Genomic DNA, 20,102 nt, shown 5'->3' with positions numbered 1-20,102 from the left:
AAAAAGACCTCCATCCATTGCTCAGACCAAGCTACATACGTTGTCCTAAAAGAGGCGCCCCTGACCAGCAAAAACTCCACATATGCAGACAGACAAGACAAGACAAGACAGTAAACACCCAACAAAGAACCGTGTACGAGAGTTGGAAAGAAAAGGCACCAACCAAACCCCGCCCCTCCCCCTGCCCCGCCATCAAATTCCCCCAAAAAACGGTACGCGAAAACGCCAAACAAAACAAGGAGAAACGAGAGGAAAGAAAGAGAGGAAAGAAACCGTGTCGATTCCTCATCTGCACTTCCCCCTTCCCCTCCACTCCACTCCAAACCAGGTATACCCATGCCCCCAACCACTGATCAACGCACACCCACAACCTTGTATACATTTTCTCACTCCCTCTGCATGCCCCTCGCCCCCTTCCCACCACCACAATCACCACCACCACCCCCACCAACACCAGCACAGAGTTCCTAACTACTATGGCTCCTCAAAAGCAACTAATGACAAACAGACATTAGTCACCTACGCGTCTACGCTTAGTCGGCGGGTTGAATGAATCACTCACCCTCTCAATAGACCCCTCGGTTTGGTCTACCGCCAGCAGCCTAGGACTATCGCCGCCGCCGCCCCGGTCCGTGAAGCCGCGCGTTTCGATACCGGGTCGGCGCGGCGGCGGCCTGGCTTTGGGCGTGCCGCCGGCGCTCTTCGAGGACCCGCCGCCGCCGGGGAGGTTGATGTCGGGTGTTGCCAGGGCGTGCTGGCGCTGCTCGTGTTCGTAGAGGGAGTTGCTGAGCGTTGCGCACCGGAGGATGGTCTGGATGAGCTGGTTTTGGCGGAGGGGCTTGGAGAGGTAGTCCTGGTGTGGGGTTAGCTAATCTGGCTTTTGTGACGGGGATAGATGGGGGCGCAATAGACTTACGTCCATCTGGGCTGCGAGACACTTCTCGCGATCGCCCACCATGGCGTGGGCAGTCAGCGCGATGACGGGCGTGGACTGGATGCCGTTTTCACGTTCCCACTCGCGGATCTTTGCGGTTGCTTCGAAACCACCCTGTTGGAACTGTTAGCAAGGCTCGGATATCACTAGAACATACAAAAACTTACCATGACAGGCATCTGCACGTCCATGAGCACACAGTCGTATCGCTTCTTCTGGATGTGCTCATATGCTTCGAGACCGTTGTTCGCCACAGTAACCCTGTGGTGGTACTTCTCCAGAATCCTGACAGCAAGTTTCTGGTTGACAGCGTTGTCCTCGGCAAGGAGAATGTTGAACGACTTGGAGTGGTCTGATACAAGTGGCGCAGCCCGACCGTCGAGAGCAGGAACAAGCGCGTTACCCAAGTCGATGGGGAGACAAGGCGTAGTCATGTAGCTTGAGATACCGTTCTCGAGCGCAGATCGGAGGCTGATCGACACCCTCGGCGTCAGCATAACAAGCGGAATGTACTTGAAACGCTCGGCAATCCGGAGTTCGCGAGCCGTGTTGTCGTTGTCAACAATGACACAGTCAAATGGCATCTCGGTCCTCTTGGCTGATGATGGTACTTCCTCAACTGAGTGGACGACCATTGGGACGAGGTCGAGAGTCTTCAGGTGGTCAATGACCTCTTCAGAGAAGTTGGTATGGCCCTGATCAACGAAGAGCACTGTGTGCTTGCTGTACGGCAGGAGCTGAGGCCGGATCGCAGTCCAGTCGGTGTTTCCAAGACGAACTCTGCATGTGAAGTAAAAGACACTGCCCTTGCCGAAATCAGACTCAACCCACATACGACCACCCATAAGGGTAACAAGGCGCTTGGAGATAGACAAACCAAGTCCAGTACCACCAAACTTCCTAGTTGTCGAACCGTCGGCTTGCTGGAACGTGTCGAAGATGAGGTTGAGCTTGTCGCCACGAATACCGATACCGGTATCAGATACAGCGAACTGGAACACGTAGTGGTCTGGGCCGCACTCCTGATCTGCAGCCATGGAGATGGCTACCTTGACTTCTCCATGCTCGGTGAATTTGATGGCGTTGCCAACGAGGTTCAGAATGATTTGCCTCAACCTGAAGGAATCGCCAATAACGTAATCGGGTATCTTGTAGGAAACGTCGTACGCGAGATTCAATTTCCGCTCGTTCGCTCTTGAAGCCAAAGATTTGAGCGCGTTGAAGATGGTTCCGCGCATTGAGAACGGAATCTCCTCCATAACCATACGGTTCGCTTCGATCTTGCTGATATCGAGAATGTCGTCGATGATGGTCAACAGTTGACCGGCCAAGTTGTGCACAATGGTAAGCATCTCACGTTGCGCGTGAGTGAGATCAGTGTCGAGGGTGAGCTGCGTCATTCCGATGATACCGTTCATAGGCGTTCGGATTTCGTGCGACATATTCGCCAGGAACTCGGACTTGGTCTTATTGGCCAGTTCGGCTGCTTCCCTGGCTGCCGTGTTCCTCTGGATACTCTCTCGCAGACTGGACACCATCTGGTTGATCTTCCTCTTCAGTTCGTCCATCTCACCTGAGGCCTCGACCGTAATCTGTGTGAACTTGCCCTCCATGGCAGCATTTGTGATGTCGCCAAACGCACGCACTTGAGATGTGAGATTCTGCGCCATCGTGTTGACGTCGGTTGTGATCTCTTTCCAACGTCCATCAATGTCTCGAACATCTGCCTGACCACCCATCTTTCCGTCGACGCCCACATCGCGAGCGACGCGCTTCACAGCAAGCGACCATTCATCGAGTCGCATAACCATGTCGTTGATGGTGTCTTTGAGAAGTCGAATTTCTCCCTCGGCGTCCACGTGCACTCTTCTGCTCATGTCTCCCTTGGCGATGGCCTGGGTGACCTCCGAAATACTTCGTACTTGCAATGTCAGGTTCTGGGCCATGGTGTTGACATTGTTGGTCAAATCCTTCCACTTGCCCTCAACATTGTCGACTTGCGCTTGTCCGCCCAGAATACCGTCAGTACCGACCTCGCGCGCGACCTTGCTAACCTCTTGAGCGAACGTGTTCAAACGGTCTACCATGGTGTTGATGGTGATCTTGAGAGACAGAATCTCACCCTGAACCTCGGCCTTGACTTTCCTGCTGAGATCTCCCCTTGCGACGGCTGTTGTGACTTCGGCAATCTCTCGCACCTGGGTCGTCAGATTCATGGCCATACCGTTGACATTTTCAGTCAGGTCTTTCCAAGTACCCTCGACCCCATGTACTGTAGCCTGTCCACCCAGACGTCCCTCCGATCCGACTTCTCTCGCAATCTTCGTTACTTCATGAGCGAATTGCTGCAATTGGTCCACCATGCGATTGATCGTATTCTTGAGTTCCAAGATTTCACCTTTACATTCTGCTTCGACTTTTCGAGTCAGGTTTCCTTGTGCGACGGCGGTTGTCACTTGTGCTATGTCTCGCACTTGAGTTGTGAGGTTTTGTGCCATGGCGTTCACGTTGACTGTCAGCTCTTTCCACATGCCCTTGACCCCAGCAATTTCAGCCTGACCACCAAGTTTGCCTTCTGTACCGACATCCCTGGCCACTTTTGTTACTTGAGTTGCAAATAATTGAAGTTGGTCCACCATGGTGTTGATCGTCTGTTGCAGTTGAAGAATCTCTCCTCGCGCTGGACGCTCGATCTTGCGGCTCAAATCGCCATGGGCGACAGCAGTGGTGACTACGGCGATTTCTCGCACCTGTTCGGTAAGGTTTTTGGCCATAACATTGACTGCCCAACGTTAGAAAACGGCCCGATTGGAGAACCTTAATTATACATACCGCTATCTGTTAACTCTGCCCAAATGCCAGCAACCCCTGGCAAGTTGGCTTGGCCGCCGAGACGGCCCTCAGTGCCGACCTCTCGGGCTAGGAATGTGACTTGACTGGCGAACTCTTGCAACTGGTCCACCATGGTATTGATCGTACGTTTGAAGAGAGTGATTTCCGGGTCCATTTCCTTAGCATGTATCAGAACCTTCTTGCTCAGGTCACCCATAGCAACGGCTGTAACAATGGCTCCAATTTCTCGCAGGGCTTTCTGGAAAGCGAGGTTGGCCTGCTGATGCTTGCCGAGCTCCCGCTTCAGGGCGCCAATGTCCTCGATACCATGCTCAAAGGCCATGTTTTGACTGTTCAGTTGCTTGTTGACTTCGGCGCCGAGGTTATCGATGTGCTCGCGCTGGTTCTTGATCTGCTCGGCTTGCTTGTTCAGGTGGTCGCGTAGGTAGTTGAGCTGTTCCTCGGTAAGGGCAGCGGCAGGCACTTCGGGGTCGCCGTTCGACTCCTTCGCGGCCAGCCAGTTGTTGACCCAGACGGCGCGCTCCTTGATCGAGCCGCGACGGTCAGGCGGGCCGTTGGTGGTGCGCAAGGCGCCTGTGGGCGTGTAGACGAGGCCATTCTCCGGGGGCTCGCCCGCCGGTGTCATGGGGAGACTTGGGTGATGGACGACGACATCACTCTTGTGTTCGAGGAACTCTATCCTCGTCGCAAGGGCAGCCAGCTCCTGCTCGAGCTGTGTCTTCTCTGCACAGTCTGGCCCCGGCAGGACTAAACCAGCAGCCTTTGCTCCATTTGCGGCACTCTGTACCTGGAACGAGGGCTCGTGGGAGGGATCGTGGGCTCTGGCGAGGTTCTTGATGAAGTCTGCGAGCCCGACATATGTTTCGGCGGTCATCGCTACGGCGAGATGGGATGCTGGCGGCGTGCTAGATGCGCATTGGGGACGGGCAGGGATACAGGCGCTCAGCTACGTGGATCGAGGAGCAGAGGGCGGGGACAGAGCAGCGCGTGTCGGGAGGAGGAAGCAGAGACTTATCACGAGGCGACGGGATGGCTCTGTGCTAGGCGATGTCAGAGTGAGAAGGAGTCCCCCGCGAGGGATGGCGCCACGATTGGGCACAGGCGGTACAGAGCTGGCGGCTCTTGCTGAGCAGTGCGTGAGGCGAGGCGGGACAGGCGTGGCAGCGAGCAGAGGGAGAATGTGTGGATGTGACGCGCTGCTTCACTCTTCACGCGCCGAGACAGGGAAGATGCAAGAGGGTGTGAACGAGGTGAGCGGCGCTGCAGTGCAATGGGAAGTCGACCAGGATCGCCGATATGCTTGCACTCGCTGTACTCGCTGCACCCAAAAAGCACCTCGCCAATTCACACCTGTCACGGCTGAGCCTAACAGTAGCGAGTACGCCCCTAGCTCCAGTCCTCGGAGCCATTGTGCTCAAAGTATGCTACTAGGTACATCATGTTGCCGGCACGGCGCGTCATGAACCACCCGGCCGCCTACACAACATGACCATGGTGCACTCCAACGTTGGCAACGCTCATTACCACAACGGCTGGCCAAGACGTCATGCCGCTCCTGCACAGCTCTCCCGGGCAGCAGTGAGATGAGGTGTCCGCCTTGGAACGCCGATAGAAGCTGCTATCGGTTGATCTCGAGGCCCAAGACAGCAGGCCGTTTTAGCTCACAAACAAGCCGAACAGCATGCAGGGCGGCGGCCGTATAGACAGCAAATAGGGGTAATTTGCCACGGGCGGCCTCGCGTCTCCACCACAACACGAGGAATTTCCTCTCACCGTCCGTCCGCTTCACCCGGCAGATTGCCCCTCCACGCTGCGCGCTTTTGGGCCGGTGTCGAATTTCCCACATGACAGATCCAAGCCTGAGTATGGCCACGCAATCTTACCCCAGCCACGTCCTGTTGACATACGGCGCTCCTGTTTGATCGTCTCTGCCACGGCGTCATCATCTCGTCGGCGGCCACCTTTACGTTCATGTGCCCACCTTCCTCACAAGGTGGGGTAGGTAGGTAGCTGGTGGCATGACGGGACACTATACCGTTTGGGAAGCACGACCATCCATCGTGCAGGCGAGCGCGCGGCGCTACTCGCATCTCAGGGTCTCCGGGAATCTCCTTGGACGTTTGGTAGCGTTGAGTGGAGCAGGCGGACGTGTCTATCCAAGCGAATCGGGACTACTGCGCTTCACCGCGTCTATCTCCAGTACTGTGCTGCTCACCGTCAAGTCGAGTCTCGAGGGTTACACCGCATTGTTTTATGTGCAGTGTTTCATATGGTTGCCAGACCCCGTCGTCATACGTCATTACCCCCTCCATAACTGTGTGTCTATCTAAAAAGTTTACTACCTTAGCTTCTTCGCATGCGCGACCAAACTTTCAATAACCTGCTCGAATGCATCCTTGTCCCCCAACGCGCTCTCCAAGCGTTTCTGCCAGTACTCAAACACCTCGTTTGCCCTCTCCTGCAGCCCCTTCAGCTTCTCCACATGCGCCTGTAACTCCTCCACCGTGAAGTTTTGTAGCGCAGCATCCGTCGTTGCACACAACATTGTTGTCGAGCTAACATCGAAGTCTGGAGGTGCCGGAGGCCCTTTTCGTTTCCTCTCTGTCTTTGAGTTTGATGAGTCCACAGACGTTGAGGATGCGTTTTCCTTCTTGACTCGCCCCAGCGGGTTGCGTCCGTCTGCTGAGGGGCGAGGCGATTTCTCACTGGAAATGGATATAGACGGAAGAATGAGCTTCTTTTGTTTCGACGCTGGCAGAATCTCGTCGAGATCGACTGGTACGCCGAGCGAGACGAGGAAGAGCCGCCGTATGCGAGAGCGTACCCAGTCGGGAGGCTGTAGGGGTGGTGGGGCTACAAGCTGTGTCCATAACGACCGACTCCGCTCGGACAGGAATGTAGATCGCGTATCCTCAGCTGTGGCAGATATGCTGGGTATGTCTCGTAGCGATGGGTATATTTCATCAATGTAGGGTTGTGTTGCGGTGATGCTATGTTCAATTGAGGAGAGTTGATCAAAGTCCAGGACGGGCTGTACATGTCCAAGTTAGTCAAGACATCACTGCAACTGGCTTGGTTTAAACAGCTGTAGGATTGGGCTAGAGTAGTAGCAACTTACAAGACCTGGTGAGGGGGCAGGTACAGGAGGTTGATCAGGGGATCCGTCAAATGAAGTCTCTGCCTCTTCGCCTTGCTGAAACCCGTCATCGAAATCCCCAAAATCGTCATCTCCTTCCCCACCCTCCTCGAACTCATCAAAATCGCCAAACCCGTCGTCGTCATCCGCATTGCCAGGCGGCTCCGGCTCGTTGAAGCCAAACTCATCCGCGTCCTCTGGGTCGTCTGGAATTACGGGAGACCTGTCACTCGAGGTTGGCGACCCTTCTTCCGTCAATGCACGCAGGGAAGCATAAGAAATGCCCTACGTACCTTGGCTCTTTCGCGCTGTAGGCTGAGGGACCTTTACGATGACGTCGGGCTCGGCGTCTGCAAGACGCAGCTGGTGGGCAAGTGTACCAGGAACCTCACCGTGAGAGGGCTCGTCATCGATCCTCTCCACGACCGTCTTGGGGATAGGCGTTCCTCCAGGCGTCAGGGGACGATCGGCTCCTCCAGGCGTAAGGGGTCGGTCACTCATGCTGACGCGCGATGTGCTGCGGCTTCTGAGGCCGTCAGGGATGATCTCGACCTCGTCAGGCACGGCGTCCTGTGTCCTCTTCTGGTATGCATCTGTTCCAGGCACCTCGCCATGGCTGGGCTCGTCGTCTACGCGCTCAACCCGTGTGATTGGAATTGGCGAAGTCGCATCTGACCTGCGGATCTGGCCAGCGCGGCCTTCGGAGGCGTCGGAGAAGTGCTCGTCGCTCGACTCTTCCACTACTGATACAGTTAGGCATGATGGTGGGGACGTAGAGCTGGACATACCGAGCTCTCTGGCACCAGGGTCCTCGAGTTCGACGCTCTTGCGGGGTGGAGCCAGCTCGTCCGTCATGTTGAGCTCGCGTGGAAGCTCTGGAGAAGGTCTTGGGAGCCTTGGCTTGAGACAGGCGGAGAGTGCAGTGTGTAGGACGAGCGAACAATTCGAGAGCGGGAGCGTGACAGTGCAAGGGCGCCTATCGTCTTGTAATGTGTCGTAGTCGAGTTCCAGACACAGCGGGGATGGTCTGGAGCGTCGCACTTATCGTCACGTGCTGCAGCCGTTAGCTTTGTTTGCTCAACTTTTGGCTGCAGCCGTCTTGACGCGGTGAAAGACGCGAAGACGAAGACGCAGACGTGAAGCTCCCGCGTCATTTCAGATTGCCACCGTTGGTCCTGCGCTTGCCAGACCGTGTTCGTTTTCTCGTCGCGACACGCCCAAACACCAATTGCGCATCCTTGAACGCGGCCCAGCCCATGTAAACAGCTTCCTCGTCCAAGCACACCGCCCAGCACAGCATAGCTCACAGTGCCCCCAGCTCACTCCTCCCCGACCGCGCAACATGGCCTTCAACTTCAATCCGGGCAGCAACACGCCGAACAACAAGCCTTTGTTCGGCGCCAGCTCGTCTGCGGCAGCCGCTCCTCTCTTTGGCGCCGCAAACCCTACGAGCACCGGCGCAAGCACGCCCGCTGCCGGAGGTCTTTTTGGCGGCGGCGGCGGCAGCGCAACCGCGGGCTCTTCTCTCTTCGGCGGCGCTTCCACCACGCCGGCTGCGCCCAAGCCCGGCGGTCTCTTTGGCCAAACCCCAGCAGCCGCGCCCGCAAGCTCTGGGACGACGCCCTCCTTCTCTGGCTTCGGCGCCGCTGGCAAGCCCCAGACGCAGACGTCCAAGCCCACGCTCTTCGGCACTGCGACAGGTGGAGCCGCTCCGAGTTCTGGGTCTTCGTTCGGTTTTGGCACAGCTGGTAAGCATGCGAAGGAGCTGTCTACTCACACATTCCAGACCTGAACTGACGCTGCGCAACAGGATCAGCCCCGGCTGCGACGCCCGCGCCCAAGTCGGCCTTCTCCCTCCCCTCGACCACCCCCGCTGGCGCCCCTCCTGGCCCTGGTCTGTTCGGCCAGAACCAGGCTGGGGGGAACCTTTTTGGCGGTGCGAAGCCAGCAGCGACCACCTCCGCTGCTACACCGAGTCTGTTTGGAGCCACGCCAGCCGCAAAGCCTCTGGGCAGCTCCGCGCCCGGCACGAGTCTTTTCAACATCGGCACTGCAGGCGCATCCAATGACGCGACCAAGACTGCTTCCCCTGCGCCAACAGGTCTTTTTGGCGGTGGAAACCAGGCAGCGCCGTCTGCCACCCAAGACACACCCAAGCCGTCAATGTTCGGAAACCTAGGCAGCACTACTCCGGCAAGCAAGCCCCCTGGGTTCAACGTGGGACCAACACCAGCTGCACAGCCAGCTTCCTCACAGCCTCCAGCCGCTTCCGGGTTTTCCATGGGTCTGGGGGGACTGGGTGGAGACAAGCCAGCCCCGACATCTTCAGCAGCCCCTACGAGTGGTTTGTTTGGGGGCGCAACATCCTCAGCAGCTCCTACGAGTGGCTTATTTGGTGGCGCAACATCAAGCGCAGGTGCTCCTGCGGGCGGTTTGTTCAACTCCAGCAAACCTGCTGCATCCACGCCCGGAAGCACACCAGCGACAAGTGGAGCTCCCACGACGGCAGCACCCGCCCCATCACTATTCCCCAGTCTTGGAGGTGCTAGCTCTACGCCCGCTGCTTCGGGGACTCCAACATCAACAAGCACTGCGCCGAGCATGTTCGGCGGCCTGGGTGGAGCGAAGCCTGCGGCCAGCGCTGCACAACCGTCAGCATCCACACCCACATCCACTACTCAGCCCGGCGCTCCTGCCACAGCTCCAGGCACGACAGGAGGGTCTACAGCAGCCGGACTGGGAGCCTCCACTGCCGGGCCTGCCCCATCCGCCCAGTCCCGTCTGAAGAACAAGAGCATGGACGAGATCATCACGCGATGGGCCGCCGACCTGTCAAAATACCAAAAGGAATTCCAATCCCAGGCCGAGACAGTCGCGCAATGGGACCGCGCTCTCGTCGAAAACTCGGACAAGGTCCGCCAGCTCTACTCGAAGACGTTCCAGGCCGAACGCGACGCGACTGAGGTCGAGAGGCAGCTCACTATGATGGAAGAGAACCAGCAGGAGCTCGACTCGTACCTCGACCGCTACGAGAAGGAGATTGAGAACCTTATGAAGATGCACGGCGTGAGCGGGAAGTCGGATGGCTTGCGTGGACCTGATCAGGAGCGCGAGCGGACGTATGTTGACCTCTACTTTCCCAGATAAAAAAAGTATTCCAGAAAACTAATAGCGAGAAACAGATACAAACTCGCCGAGAAACTCCAAGACCGCCTCAACGAGCTGAACAAGGACCTCACCGAGATGATCGAGGAGATCAACTCCACATCCCAGACCCTCAGCAAGACAGGCAAGCCTGACGATCCGGTAAGTCCCTTGTCGTTAAACCCCCCGTCCGTCCGTGGAACTGCAAGAATAGCGCTAATGCCATCCCCGCAGTTGACAAAGGTCGTTCGCGTCCTCAACACCCAGTTGTCCCAGCTCCAGCTCATCGATTCTGGTGCCTCGCAGCTCCAGGATAAGATTAATAAGGCGCAGAGGGAGAGTCAGCGTGTGGGCGCTAATGGCTGGAATGGTTTGGGGACGGATCCGACGGAGGACTTTTATCGCAGTTTTAGGGGTGGGCGGTAAGGGGCTTTTGGTCTTGCTCTGAGGGGGTATGTAGCGTTTGAGCAGTCGCATGGGTAATTGATTGCACGCATGGGCGTTTGATGGCGTCAGTGTGTTGGGCAGATTGAAGGATAGTAAGTATGTGTGTATGTTTAAGAAATGGTATGTATTGGAAAACGAGAACGAACACATGTCAATCGATCTGCATTTACAACTTTTAACCCATATCATAGCAATCTCGTTAGTCAGGAAAAATTTGGAAAACGAGAATGAACACACTTTTCGCTTTCGGTCTACACTCTGACCCAAATCATGGCAATTTCGTGGACTCAGAAAGAATTCATTGAACGTGTTTTTTTGTCACGTTTTCAGTAGCTAGACGAGACCGAACGGGTCAGCCCGAAGCTGTTTGTACATGTATATATATTCCCATGGTCGCACTGGGGTCGTGCTTACTTTTGCTCGCCCTGGCCCGAGGACTCGCCCTCCTTGATCACGTCGTCGCTGTGGGATATGTCAGTGCCAATTCCGGTTCTAAACGCCCGCGGGAAGTGGGGGGGCTAACATGTGCTTGTCCAGATCCTCAATGTGCTGTCTCTGCTGCTTGAGCTTCTCCTTGATGGCGAGGAGCCTGTGGTACGTCAGTATTTCTTGTATACTTTTTTCTCGTGCGTAGGGGTTCTTCGCGAGGTGATGCGTGGTAGATATGGTATGGTGGAGGGGTGGTGATAAGACGTACTTTGCCTTCTCTTCCTGGCGGATGTACAGCTCCTCAGACGCAGCTTCGCGCTTGGTGAACGCATCGCTGGACAACCCATCAGCACTCTACCCTTCCCATACATATGGATTGGACAACTTACCCGCCCGCAGAGCCGGTAGCGCGCGAGATTCCCGAGCCCGTTGAGCCCTCAGCCATGCGGAGCGCGGACGCCGAGAAGTAGCGCGGGGCGGCGACGGCGCGGGCGCTCTTGATGATGGATGTGCGGAGCATTGTGGCGGTTTTGTGGGGGGGAATTGGGGGGGATGGGGAAGGTCGGGTTTATGGGAGTTAGGGTGGTGGTGTGATGGGTGGTGATGGTCCTCGGTTTGAGGATTTGGGAGAGCTTGGACTGCATGGGATGCGTCATTGATGGTCATGTGATTTTGGCGCGCTGGGAAGCTCTTGTGGACGGCCAACAAGTGGGCAGTGCATGTTGCAGAGGCTGGCTGGTGTAGGAGTGTTCATGGTGTTTGGTGATTTCGTCGAATATGTAGGAATGAGTGTACCTTTGATGCAGATACTGTACTGAGTACAGCAGGTTAAGCAATAGGATCCAGGGGACTCATCAATATGTAAGGTGAGGGCATCCTTTAGAAAAGCTTGCCACTGTCTTGTGGTTTTATCCAGGCCTGAAACTCTATTTCATGGAGAACAGTGAGTTGGTTGCATAAAGTAAACAGCGGTAAATAGCGGTAAACACTGATGAGATGGCCATGGAAGTAGTGCAGCGCGGGGCATGGGCCGGTGAAGACAAGCTGAAACCCTCAGGCCTGGCGCCCCTGGGACGTTGCTTTTCTGTGCGTGATTTCGACTCCAATCACTCCGACAAACTGGCCTCTCTGGCGGTGACGGATAGCCGCTTGCCACGGAATGTGAAGTTGCGCCTGTTCTAGGCGTGCACAGGAATCCAAGGATGGGCAGGCGTGATCGACCCGCCAAGGCTATCGTTAGGCTTGAGTGACACTTTCTCCCCTCCTTGACAACTTCAACAAGACGTCCACCTCAGTCTCCCGTTCTCGCCACTCCCCACCGCACCCGCAGCTCCCACCCAACCTACACTTTTCCACCAAACTCACAATCGTAAGTCACTGTCCACCTCCTTGCCCTCTCCCAGCGCCCGGCGGATCGGGCGCCGGTCTGCGCCCTCAGCACGAGCAACACACACGCCAGCCTGCGCTATCACCGCAGCGTGTCTCTCGAGCCGCTCGATCCGACTGTCTCTGCTGCCATCATGACCGCTCCCGACTGTATGGGTTGCGTTTGCAGGCCAACAGAGGACCGAGCCGCACGAACAGCCCCTCCTTGCGCCCAGCACCGCCAGCACCTGCTGCCCGAGCAAGCAATTGACGTAGCTCACGCTTACTCGCCGCACGTCCGATATCCTGTCATTTGCTGTCCAAGCACGAATCCTGCGACAGATCCGCCTTCACCCCTTATCTTGCAGCAGAGCGCACCCTGAGACGCTGGCCAACTCAGCAATTGCGACACGCCTTTCAACCACATATCTTGCGCGCTGATATCCAGACCACATTCAGCTAACAGGCGCGTCCATCAGACTCTCACATCAAAATGAGTTACGAGAACTCCGTCTACCTGGCCAAGCTGGCCGAGCAGGCCGAGCGTTATGAGGGTAAGCAGACACTCAGCCAACTGCGTACGTTTTGAACTAATCGTCCCGCTCAGAGATGGTCGAGAACATGAAGGCCGTCGCTTCCGCAGACCAGGAGCTCTCCGTTGAGGAGCGAAATCTCCTGTCCGTCGCCTACAAGAACGTCATCGGTGCCCGCCGTGCCTCGTGGAGAATCGTCACCTCGATCGAGCAAAAGGAGGAGTCCAAGGGCAACGAGACCCAGGTTTCTCTTATCAAGGAGTACCGCCAGAAGATCGAGGCCGAGCTTGCCAAGATCTGCGAGGACATCCTCGAGTGCCTGGATGGACACCTCATCCCCTCCGCTGAGAGCGGCGAGTCCAAGGTTTTCTACCACAAGATGTAAGTGGCTTTGGTTGTTTTCTAGGTGCACTGCTAATTACGATACTTTTACAGGAAAGGCGACTACCACCGTTACCTTGCTGAGTTCGCCGTTGGCGACAAGCGCAAGACCTCCGCAGACAAGTCCCTCGAGGCATACAAGGCTGCCACCGAAGTTGCCGCTCAGAACCTTGCTCCTACCCACCCCATCCGTCTCGGTCTTGCCCTGAACTTCTCCGTTTTCTACTACGAGATCCTCAACTCGCCCGACCAGGCTTGCCAGTTGGCCAAGCAGGCTTTCGATGACGCCATTGCTGGTACGTACAACGATTGGTAGCAGCATATTCAGAACTAACAACAACGCAGAGTTGGACACTCTCTCCGAGGAGAGCTACAAGGACTCGACTCTCATTATGCAGCTCCTCCGGGACAACCTGGTAAGAAATGTGTGATCGTCTGTACAGCGCGCATAGCTAATTCATCATCCTAGACCCTCTGGACATCTTCCGAGGCCGAGCCTGCTGCCGACTCCGCTGCTGAGCCCGCGACCGATGCCCCCAAGGCTGAGGAGGCACCTGCTGAGACCAAGGCATAAAGCGTCCTTGTTCCGAATCGGAGGTAAAAGCGACAGGGGTTATGGCATGGTGCACTTGGTTTGGGCTGACGATGTCTGGTTCATCGTCCCTAATGATATGGAGGACTCTCTAGGGTGCTAAGGACTTTCTTGCTTCATTAGACTCCCCAATTCTCATCCTGTCGACATGTTACCACCTTGTTCATGCTTCTTGTTGTACGGCCTTTTATCTTGCGGCTTTGGGCCGTCATGTCTTGATGAGTTATATGATTTAGAGACGCTAGCGTCTCTTCTTTCTTTCTGATCCTGTGGTCCTTCCCCTTTGCTTTGGGCGTCGATCTGCGTGGGTGAGGTGATGGCTAGAGGGTTCCCAATTTCCTACGATCATTTCATTGCAGGAATAAGATTTTTACAGCCAATATATATATGTCGAGCTCGTGCGCTAGAGGGAAATCTGGCAGTTCAATGGTTTTGCTATTCTGGAAAATAAGTTGGATTCTAGAGTTTTTTGTGCCTCTTTCTTTTCGTGCTCGTTTGTTGGTATGTATGTGTTGATATGATGCTTGTGCTCTTATGGTTCCAGCTTCGTGGTTTGAACTCATCTCTTCTTCCCTCACTTTGCGATGAGCGTTCACCTTCTCTCTCTCACCTTCATCGCTTGGGGACTCGGTGAGGCTGTGAGGATTTGTGTTATAACCTTGGGCCTTCGTCGATGACTACTTTCGCAGACCATAAATTTATGTGAGCGAAGGAGTGAGTGTCTCTTTGGACGTTTGAATGCTTCAATAACCGCATTGCTGACTCTCAAACGATACAGTACACCAAGCTTCCTCCAAACAACCTCAGACCATGGGTGCCACTCAGTCCCAAACTGAGATCTTGCCGTGTCAGAAGTCCCACAACAGTTACTCTCCCATCTCCACAGTCGAAATTCCACCAACCCCATCAACCCCGAAGAACACTTCCAGTCCACTGCAACCTTTGCAGACTACAGCTCTTTCTCCGGCAAACGACAACGCCCCGCCATGCTTCCGTTTCCTCGACCTGCCGCCAGAGTTGCGAAACATGGTCTACAAAGAGCTCATGGCTGTCGGTAAAGTCTTCTACACACCCGACGACTACGACATCCGCAATGGTTCGCGATTCCGCGATTATGACTTGTTCCCCAAACCAGAGTTGCAGCTTTTGCGGGTCTGCAAGCAAGTTCATGAAGAGGCTGAGAGCGTGTATCTGTCCAGCAATCTCTTTGTGCTTCCGATTGAGTGGCAGCGGTGCCATCCTTTCGTGAAGACACGCCGCCCGCCCATTGAGAGGCATCTCTGCTCTTCTGCGGGTCTATCTCATATCAGGAAAGTCAGTGTGGCTGTGGATCAAAAACTCTCAGAGCTATCAGGATACTCATTTAACGACTGGAAACGCGACGAGGCCATGAGATATACAACTCGATACGCCCAGAAGACAGACCGACAGAGATTCCGTAAGGTTCACGATTCGCACCTGGAAGATGTCTACGTGCGTTGGGCGAACATGTTTCGAAACCTGCAGCTTTTCCGAGGCGGTCTTTCGCACGTCGAAATTGACTTTACCAACGCATTCTGTTCTATTGGAGACTGCAGACCGATATACTCCTCACCGATGCGATGGATTCGGAGCATCAAGCCTAAATTTATTCAAGTACTTGGTATGCTCGACATGGATGAGAAACAGGATTTTATGGAGAAAGCTTTTTTCGAGGGGATTACACACGATGAGTTGAGATATAAGTATGGACTACGGTTCCGGAAGTTCGGCGATGGCTATCATTAAGACATATGGAGAGCATCGTTACTGGAACTCGTCGATTTCAGGTCGCGTTCGAGTTTCGTATAAGCGGAGATTTAGCAATGATATTTGGGGTCTGGTTGACAGACTGTTCATATACCCAGTTTACTAGAAGCAGTTTTTATAGCACCTCGCATTGCCATCCATCCCAACATTACGATGTATGTCGCTGACAAAAGAGGACGACATTCCCTACTGCCATGGAAAAGTCAGTTGAACTCGCGTAGGATCCGCGTCCGAGGAGTGGGTCGTCGCGTGCATTGCACTACCAACGTGCGTGCATATGTGCCAAGGTTATTTGCTACCAGGCTTCACCGGATGGATGTCAGGTCTCAGCCTTGTAGACAGCGCAGCCGTTCCTCAGCTGTAAATTTAGCATGTTCTGTGCGCCCTGGATGGTTCGTTGGACGTCATCATTGGACAGCCTTACTCAGCCTACAGCCCGCAAGCCTATCGCTAAGGGAAGGAGAGCGACCGGTCGCGATCACACCTCGATTCACCGTGAGATCGCACGCTCGTAATGCAGGATAGGAGGACGTGGCACGCATTCTATCTCGTCATGATCTAAGCGTCTGCCCCCCGAACGCCGTGTTTCTTATCGTCCCAAAGTCCAGCGCTTCTGGGCGCGGCGCGAGTGGTCGCAATTGCCTCTTTCGACGCCAGTCGGCAGCTGCCCGACGTCAAACGACGCCTTGCTTCCTGGACGCTTTCACTTCACCTTCACAGGCAGCCGTCGCGGCCCCCACCGCGGAGAAAAGGGCTCTCGCGATATAAAACGCCGGCCGGCCCCTCCATAATCGATCTGCCCACTTTCGCACCGATCCGTTACCACCACTGTACTCGCCAGATCAGGCGTTGACGAAACCGCTATGGATGACTGTCGCGAGAACATTGCCTTACTTGAGGGAGTGCTTGCTGGCATGAGTCATAACGATCTGTCGAGACAGATGTACGAGAATATGTTGCAGACAGAGTACCAGAACCGCGCGAGTGCTCGGCGCAATGAGCACCCGACCGTGGCTGGCCCGTCAGGCAGTTATATGTATCACAACAACTCTATGAACTCCGCTGCGGTTGGCTCGCCGGCTAGTACCGGTTCCTCGACCCTATCCCGCAAGCGAAGCCTGGGACCGGCAGACTACCCAGAGCCCAAGCGTACCAGCAACGTCCCAAGTCCCCTCACTCCAGGGACCCCGAACTCGATCCATGTCAACACACCCCTCGTCGCTCGAGATATGGGTGGCTCAGAGAACAGATGGGCGTCGTATGCTGCACAGCAACCTTCGCTGCCCAGCAGGCCTCAGCAGGCAACGTACCCCCACACAGTCGTCGATCTGACCATCTCCGACCCTCCAACGCCTGATCCGTTCCCAGAACTTGTCGATGCTTATCAGCCGTATGGGAATACACTAACCAATGTGTTCGATCAAGACTGGATGCCTCTGGACGAATTCGCACAGTTTCTGATGACCCCATCTCCAAACGATTTTGGTTATGGGTTCCATCAGCAAGGATCACGGATTTCAACACCCGCAATGCAACTCAACAGCCAAGCTAACATCCCTGCATACACAGTTCGAAATGTGCCGTATCTGCCAAGCTTCCAGGGGCCGGGTGGCGATAGCGACTCTGAAGACTACGGTGATTTCCCAATGACCGTCGACGATGCTCGATCTATCGATACTCTTCTTGAGAACATCCAGAATCATGGCGACGATGAGGATCCGCAGCGAAGGGAGCAAACGCCCAGAATCATGTCCTCGACTCTCAAGGAGTACCAGAAGATCGGTCTCGGATGGCTACTCAAGATGGAGAGCGGTAACACAAAAGGTGGTATCTTAGCTGACGAGATGGGCTTGGGCAAGACCGTACAAGCTTTGTCTCTCATCTGTGCAAACCCATCCAAGGACCCGCTCCGTAAGACGACACTCATCATCGCACCTGTTGGTCTCATGAGACAGTGGGAGAAGGAAATCGAGCGCCACGTTCGTCCGGAACATCGTCTCAGCGTTTACCTATACCATGGCAAGGGCAAGAATGCCGAATTCAGCAAGCTCAAACAGTATGACGTCGTCCTTACGACGTTTGGCATCCTCACTTCGGAGTGGAAGCAGAAGGAATCGATGAAAGAGAAGATGGCTGCTGAAGCTGAGCAGCGGGATAATGGCTTTACTCGTCGCTCGAAGGAGAAGCTGGCGCTGTTGGGACGCGAGTGCATGTGGTGAGTACAACGCTCTGTTTTGCAGGCGGGTTACACAACACGTGAATTGGGCTAACAGTTTCCAGGTACCGCATCATTATCGATGAGGCCCACAATATCAAGAACAGGAACGCCAAAGCGTCAAAGGCTGCAAACGAGCTGATGGCTACTCATCGCTTGTGTATGACGGGGACTCCGTAAGTAGACTCTCCTGCCGACCCAATAATTCGAGCTTCAGTACCCCAAAGTACTCCAGACTGCACGATGTTGAGCGGAAACTTCAAATACATCCACTAACCGTATTGATAGGCTCATGAACTCGGCTGAGGAGTTATATTCTCTTCTTCGGTTCTTGAAGACCCCCGGATACACAGACTGGTACAAGTTCAACCGAGAGATCGCCAAAGTGAGTCAGATAGTGTGCTGGAAGTACTTGCCTTACTGACTACGTCACAGCCTATGAAGAGCAACCAACATGCAACGCGCGTGAAGGCCATGCAGCGCGTCCAGATCATCGTCAAATCGGTCATGCTCCGCCGCCAGAAGACTACAAAAGTAGACGGTCAGGTCATTTGTACCATACCACCCAAACACACTACAGTCGACAATGTTGTGTTCAGCGAAGACGAATCTGAGCTTTACAAGGCGTTGCAGACGAAATCGCAGGTTCAGCTAAACAAATATTTGGAGGCTGGAACTATGTCACGTAAGTCTGAGCGAACCCCAAGACCTCTAACCTGCTGACAATCTCAGACAACTACGCTGCTGTGTTGGTTCTTTTGTTACGCCTCCGCCAGGCATGCTGCCACCCGCACTTGATCAAAGACCTCAGCCAACCCGCCACTGAGGGTATTGCTGAGGTGGACTTGCTGAGCCGCGCCGGCGAGCTCAGAGAGGATGTCGTCGTTCGGCTGAAGGATTCCGAATCTTTCGAATGTCCTGTCTGTCTTGAAGCGGATCCCAATCCGACGATTATCATACCATGCGGTCACACAGTTTGCGGGGAGTGCGTCCAGAAATTGATCGATACAGCGAGGTCGAACAACGAGGACGGTAGAAACGCCAAATGCCCTCATTGTCGCGGAGAGCTCCAGCCGAAGGTCATCACTGACTACAAGCATTTTTGCAAGGTCTTCTGTCCGGAGAAGCTTAGTGTAGATGACCTAATGGACGATGCAGACTTGGACGCAGGTGGAGATTCTGACGTTGAAGATGAAGATGAGGACGATGAGGACGACGACGATGCAGATGAGCATGGCAACCTAGCTGATTTCGTGGTTCCGGATGACGCTGACGGGGAGTCTGGATTTGTTGACGCAGACGACGCTGTTCCCGCTCCGAAGCGCAAAACCAAAGCTCGTGGTAAGGGCAAAGGTAAAGGCAAAGCACCGGCCAAGCCAAAAATGACCCTTGCTCAGCTCAAGAAAGAATCGCTTCGAAATAAGGCAGCAAAGAAGAAATATCTTCGCCGTCTGCAGAAGACTTGGGTTCCGTCAGCGAAGACGGAGAAGACACTGGAGCTTCTTGACCAAATCAACAGGAACGATCCTACAGAGAAGACGTTGATTTTCTCCCAGTTCACTTCCTTCCTCGACCTTCTTGAGGTGCCTTTGGCACAGAAGAAGATACATTACCAACGTTATGACGGTAGCATGAATATGGACGAGCGAGCTGAAGCCGTCAACCAGTTCATGGATAATCCTAACGAGAACGTCATGCTGGTGTCCATCAAGGCTGGCAACTCCGGCCTCAACCTCTGGAAGGCGTCGCAGGTCATCCTTCTCGACCCCTTCTGGAACCCTTACATCGAAGAACAAGCCGTGGATCGAGCTCACCGAATGCCTCAGCCGCGCGAAGTGACTGTTCATCGCATTTTGGTCCCTGAGACGGTTGAAGATCGTATCTGCGAACTGCAAGAAACGAAACGCGAGTTGGTTGGTAATGCGCTGGACGAGAACGCTTCGAAGTCGCTCGCACGCCTAGACGTCCGGCAGCTCAAGCACCTCTTCGGCATGGGCTGAGGGCTCTATTGTGTGAAGGTGTACAGACTGTCTATTGTGTCGATGAAGACATCAAAGCAGACGTCTAATACGCACAAGGTATATTGGCTGATTGTTGCATGAAGGCATTCATGGGTTTATGTTTGTCAGTCTGTTTCCTACTTTTCCTTTTTCTCGGCCGCATGTCTAGAGAGTGTTTCCTTGCCATCTTGATACCCGATCTACTGATCACGGAGGCCATCTGTGGGGATTTTTCGGCGCAAGACGGGTTATTCGGCGTTTGACGGGGTCAACTTATTGGGGGCG

The 20,102-nt window shown here is 54.8% G+C and overlaps 7 protein-coding genes across 7 annotated transcripts; 4 read left to right on the top strand and 3 right to left on the bottom strand.

Annotated features, from left to right (window-relative positions):
* Window positions 1-435: 435 nt before the first annotated feature.
* P153DRAFT_367936 (two-component osmosensing histidine kinase) lies at window positions 436-5,081 on the bottom strand. Its single transcript, XM_033668388.1, has 5 exons — window positions 3,767-5,081; window positions 1,102-3,716; window positions 917-1,048; window positions 563-853; window positions 436-494 (listed from the first exon to the last, which is right to left on the bottom strand). Exons 1-5 carry the CDS (start codon window positions 4,659-4,661, stop codon window positions 468-470), a joined length of 3,960 nt encoding a protein of 1,319 aa, XP_033522426.1. The 5' UTR covers window positions 4,662-5,081; the 3' UTR covers window positions 436-467.
* A 929-nt stretch (window positions 5,082-6,010) lies between these two features.
* On the bottom strand, window positions 6,011-7,778 carry P153DRAFT_432445 (uncharacterized protein; the record flags this gene model as incomplete). Its single annotated transcript, XM_033672971.1, has 4 exons — window positions 6,011-6,818; window positions 6,906-7,168; window positions 7,217-7,663; window positions 7,712-7,778. The coding sequence occupies 4 exons, from the start codon at window positions 7,776-7,778 to the stop codon at window positions 6,126-6,128; spliced, it is 1,470 nt and encodes a 489-aa protein (XP_033522425.1). The 3' UTR covers window positions 6,011-6,125.
* Window positions 7,779-8,265: 487 nt separating this feature from the next.
* On the top strand, window positions 8,266-10,854 carry P153DRAFT_405277 (uncharacterized protein; the record flags this gene model as incomplete). Its single annotated transcript, XM_033672010.1, has 3 exons — window positions 8,266-8,671; window positions 8,734-10,042; window positions 10,106-10,854. The coding sequence occupies 3 exons, from the start codon at window positions 8,266-8,268 to the stop codon at window positions 10,491-10,493; spliced, it is 2,103 nt and encodes a 700-aa protein (XP_033522424.1). The 3' UTR covers window positions 10,494-10,854.
* P153DRAFT_319244 (uncharacterized protein) lies at window positions 10,621-11,484 on the bottom strand. Its single transcript, XM_033665080.1, has 4 exons — window positions 11,333-11,484; window positions 11,212-11,277; window positions 11,038-11,103; window positions 10,621-10,976 (listed from the first exon to the last, which is right to left on the bottom strand). The coding sequence occupies exons 1-4, from the start codon at window positions 11,461-11,463 to the stop codon at window positions 10,925-10,927; spliced, it is 315 nt and encodes a 104-aa protein (XP_033522423.1). The 5' UTR covers window positions 11,464-11,484; the 3' UTR covers window positions 10,621-10,924.
* A 1,317-nt stretch (window positions 11,485-12,801) lies between these two features.
* On the top strand, window positions 12,802-13,796 carry P153DRAFT_358174 (putative 14-3-3 family protein ArtA; the record flags this gene model as incomplete). The annotated part of the gene is made up of 5 exons (XM_033666775.1): window positions 12,802-12,862; window positions 12,916-13,222; window positions 13,277-13,518; window positions 13,568-13,638; window positions 13,692-13,796. The coding sequence occupies 5 exons, from the start codon at window positions 12,802-12,804 to the stop codon at window positions 13,794-13,796; spliced, it is 786 nt and encodes a 261-aa protein (XP_033522422.1).
* Window positions 13,797-14,373: 577 nt separating this feature from the next.
* P153DRAFT_397911 (uncharacterized protein) lies at window positions 14,374-15,663 on the top strand. The gene is made up of 2 exons (XM_033671599.1): window positions 14,374-14,528; window positions 14,593-15,663. The coding sequence occupies exon 2, from the start codon at window positions 14,625-14,627 to the stop codon at window positions 15,579-15,581; it is 957 nt and encodes a 318-aa protein (XP_033522421.1). The 5' UTR covers window positions 14,374-14,528; window positions 14,593-14,624; the 3' UTR covers window positions 15,582-15,663.
* An 853-nt stretch (window positions 15,664-16,516) lies between these two features.
* On the top strand, window positions 16,517-19,817 carry P153DRAFT_376928 (uncharacterized protein; the record flags this gene model as incomplete). Its single annotated transcript, XM_033669706.1, has 5 exons — window positions 16,517-17,817; window positions 17,883-17,993; window positions 18,106-18,202; window positions 18,253-18,502; window positions 18,550-19,817. The coding sequence occupies 5 exons, from the start codon at window positions 16,517-16,519 to the stop codon at window positions 19,815-19,817; spliced, it is 3,027 nt and encodes a 1,008-aa protein (XP_033522420.1).
* Window positions 19,818-20,102: the final 285 nt, after the last annotated feature.

Source organism: Dothidotthia symphoricarpi (genome assembly GCF_010015815.1).
Source record: "Dothidotthia symphoricarpi CBS 119687 unplaced genomic scaffold P153scaffold_13, whole genome shotgun sequence".
Lineage (NCBI taxonomy): Eukaryota > Fungi > Ascomycota > Dothideomycetes > Pleosporales > Dothidotthiaceae > Dothidotthia > Dothidotthia symphoricarpi.
The sequence above is the reverse complement of the archived record's forward strand: the minus strand, read 5'-3'. Positions and strand labels throughout refer to the sequence as shown.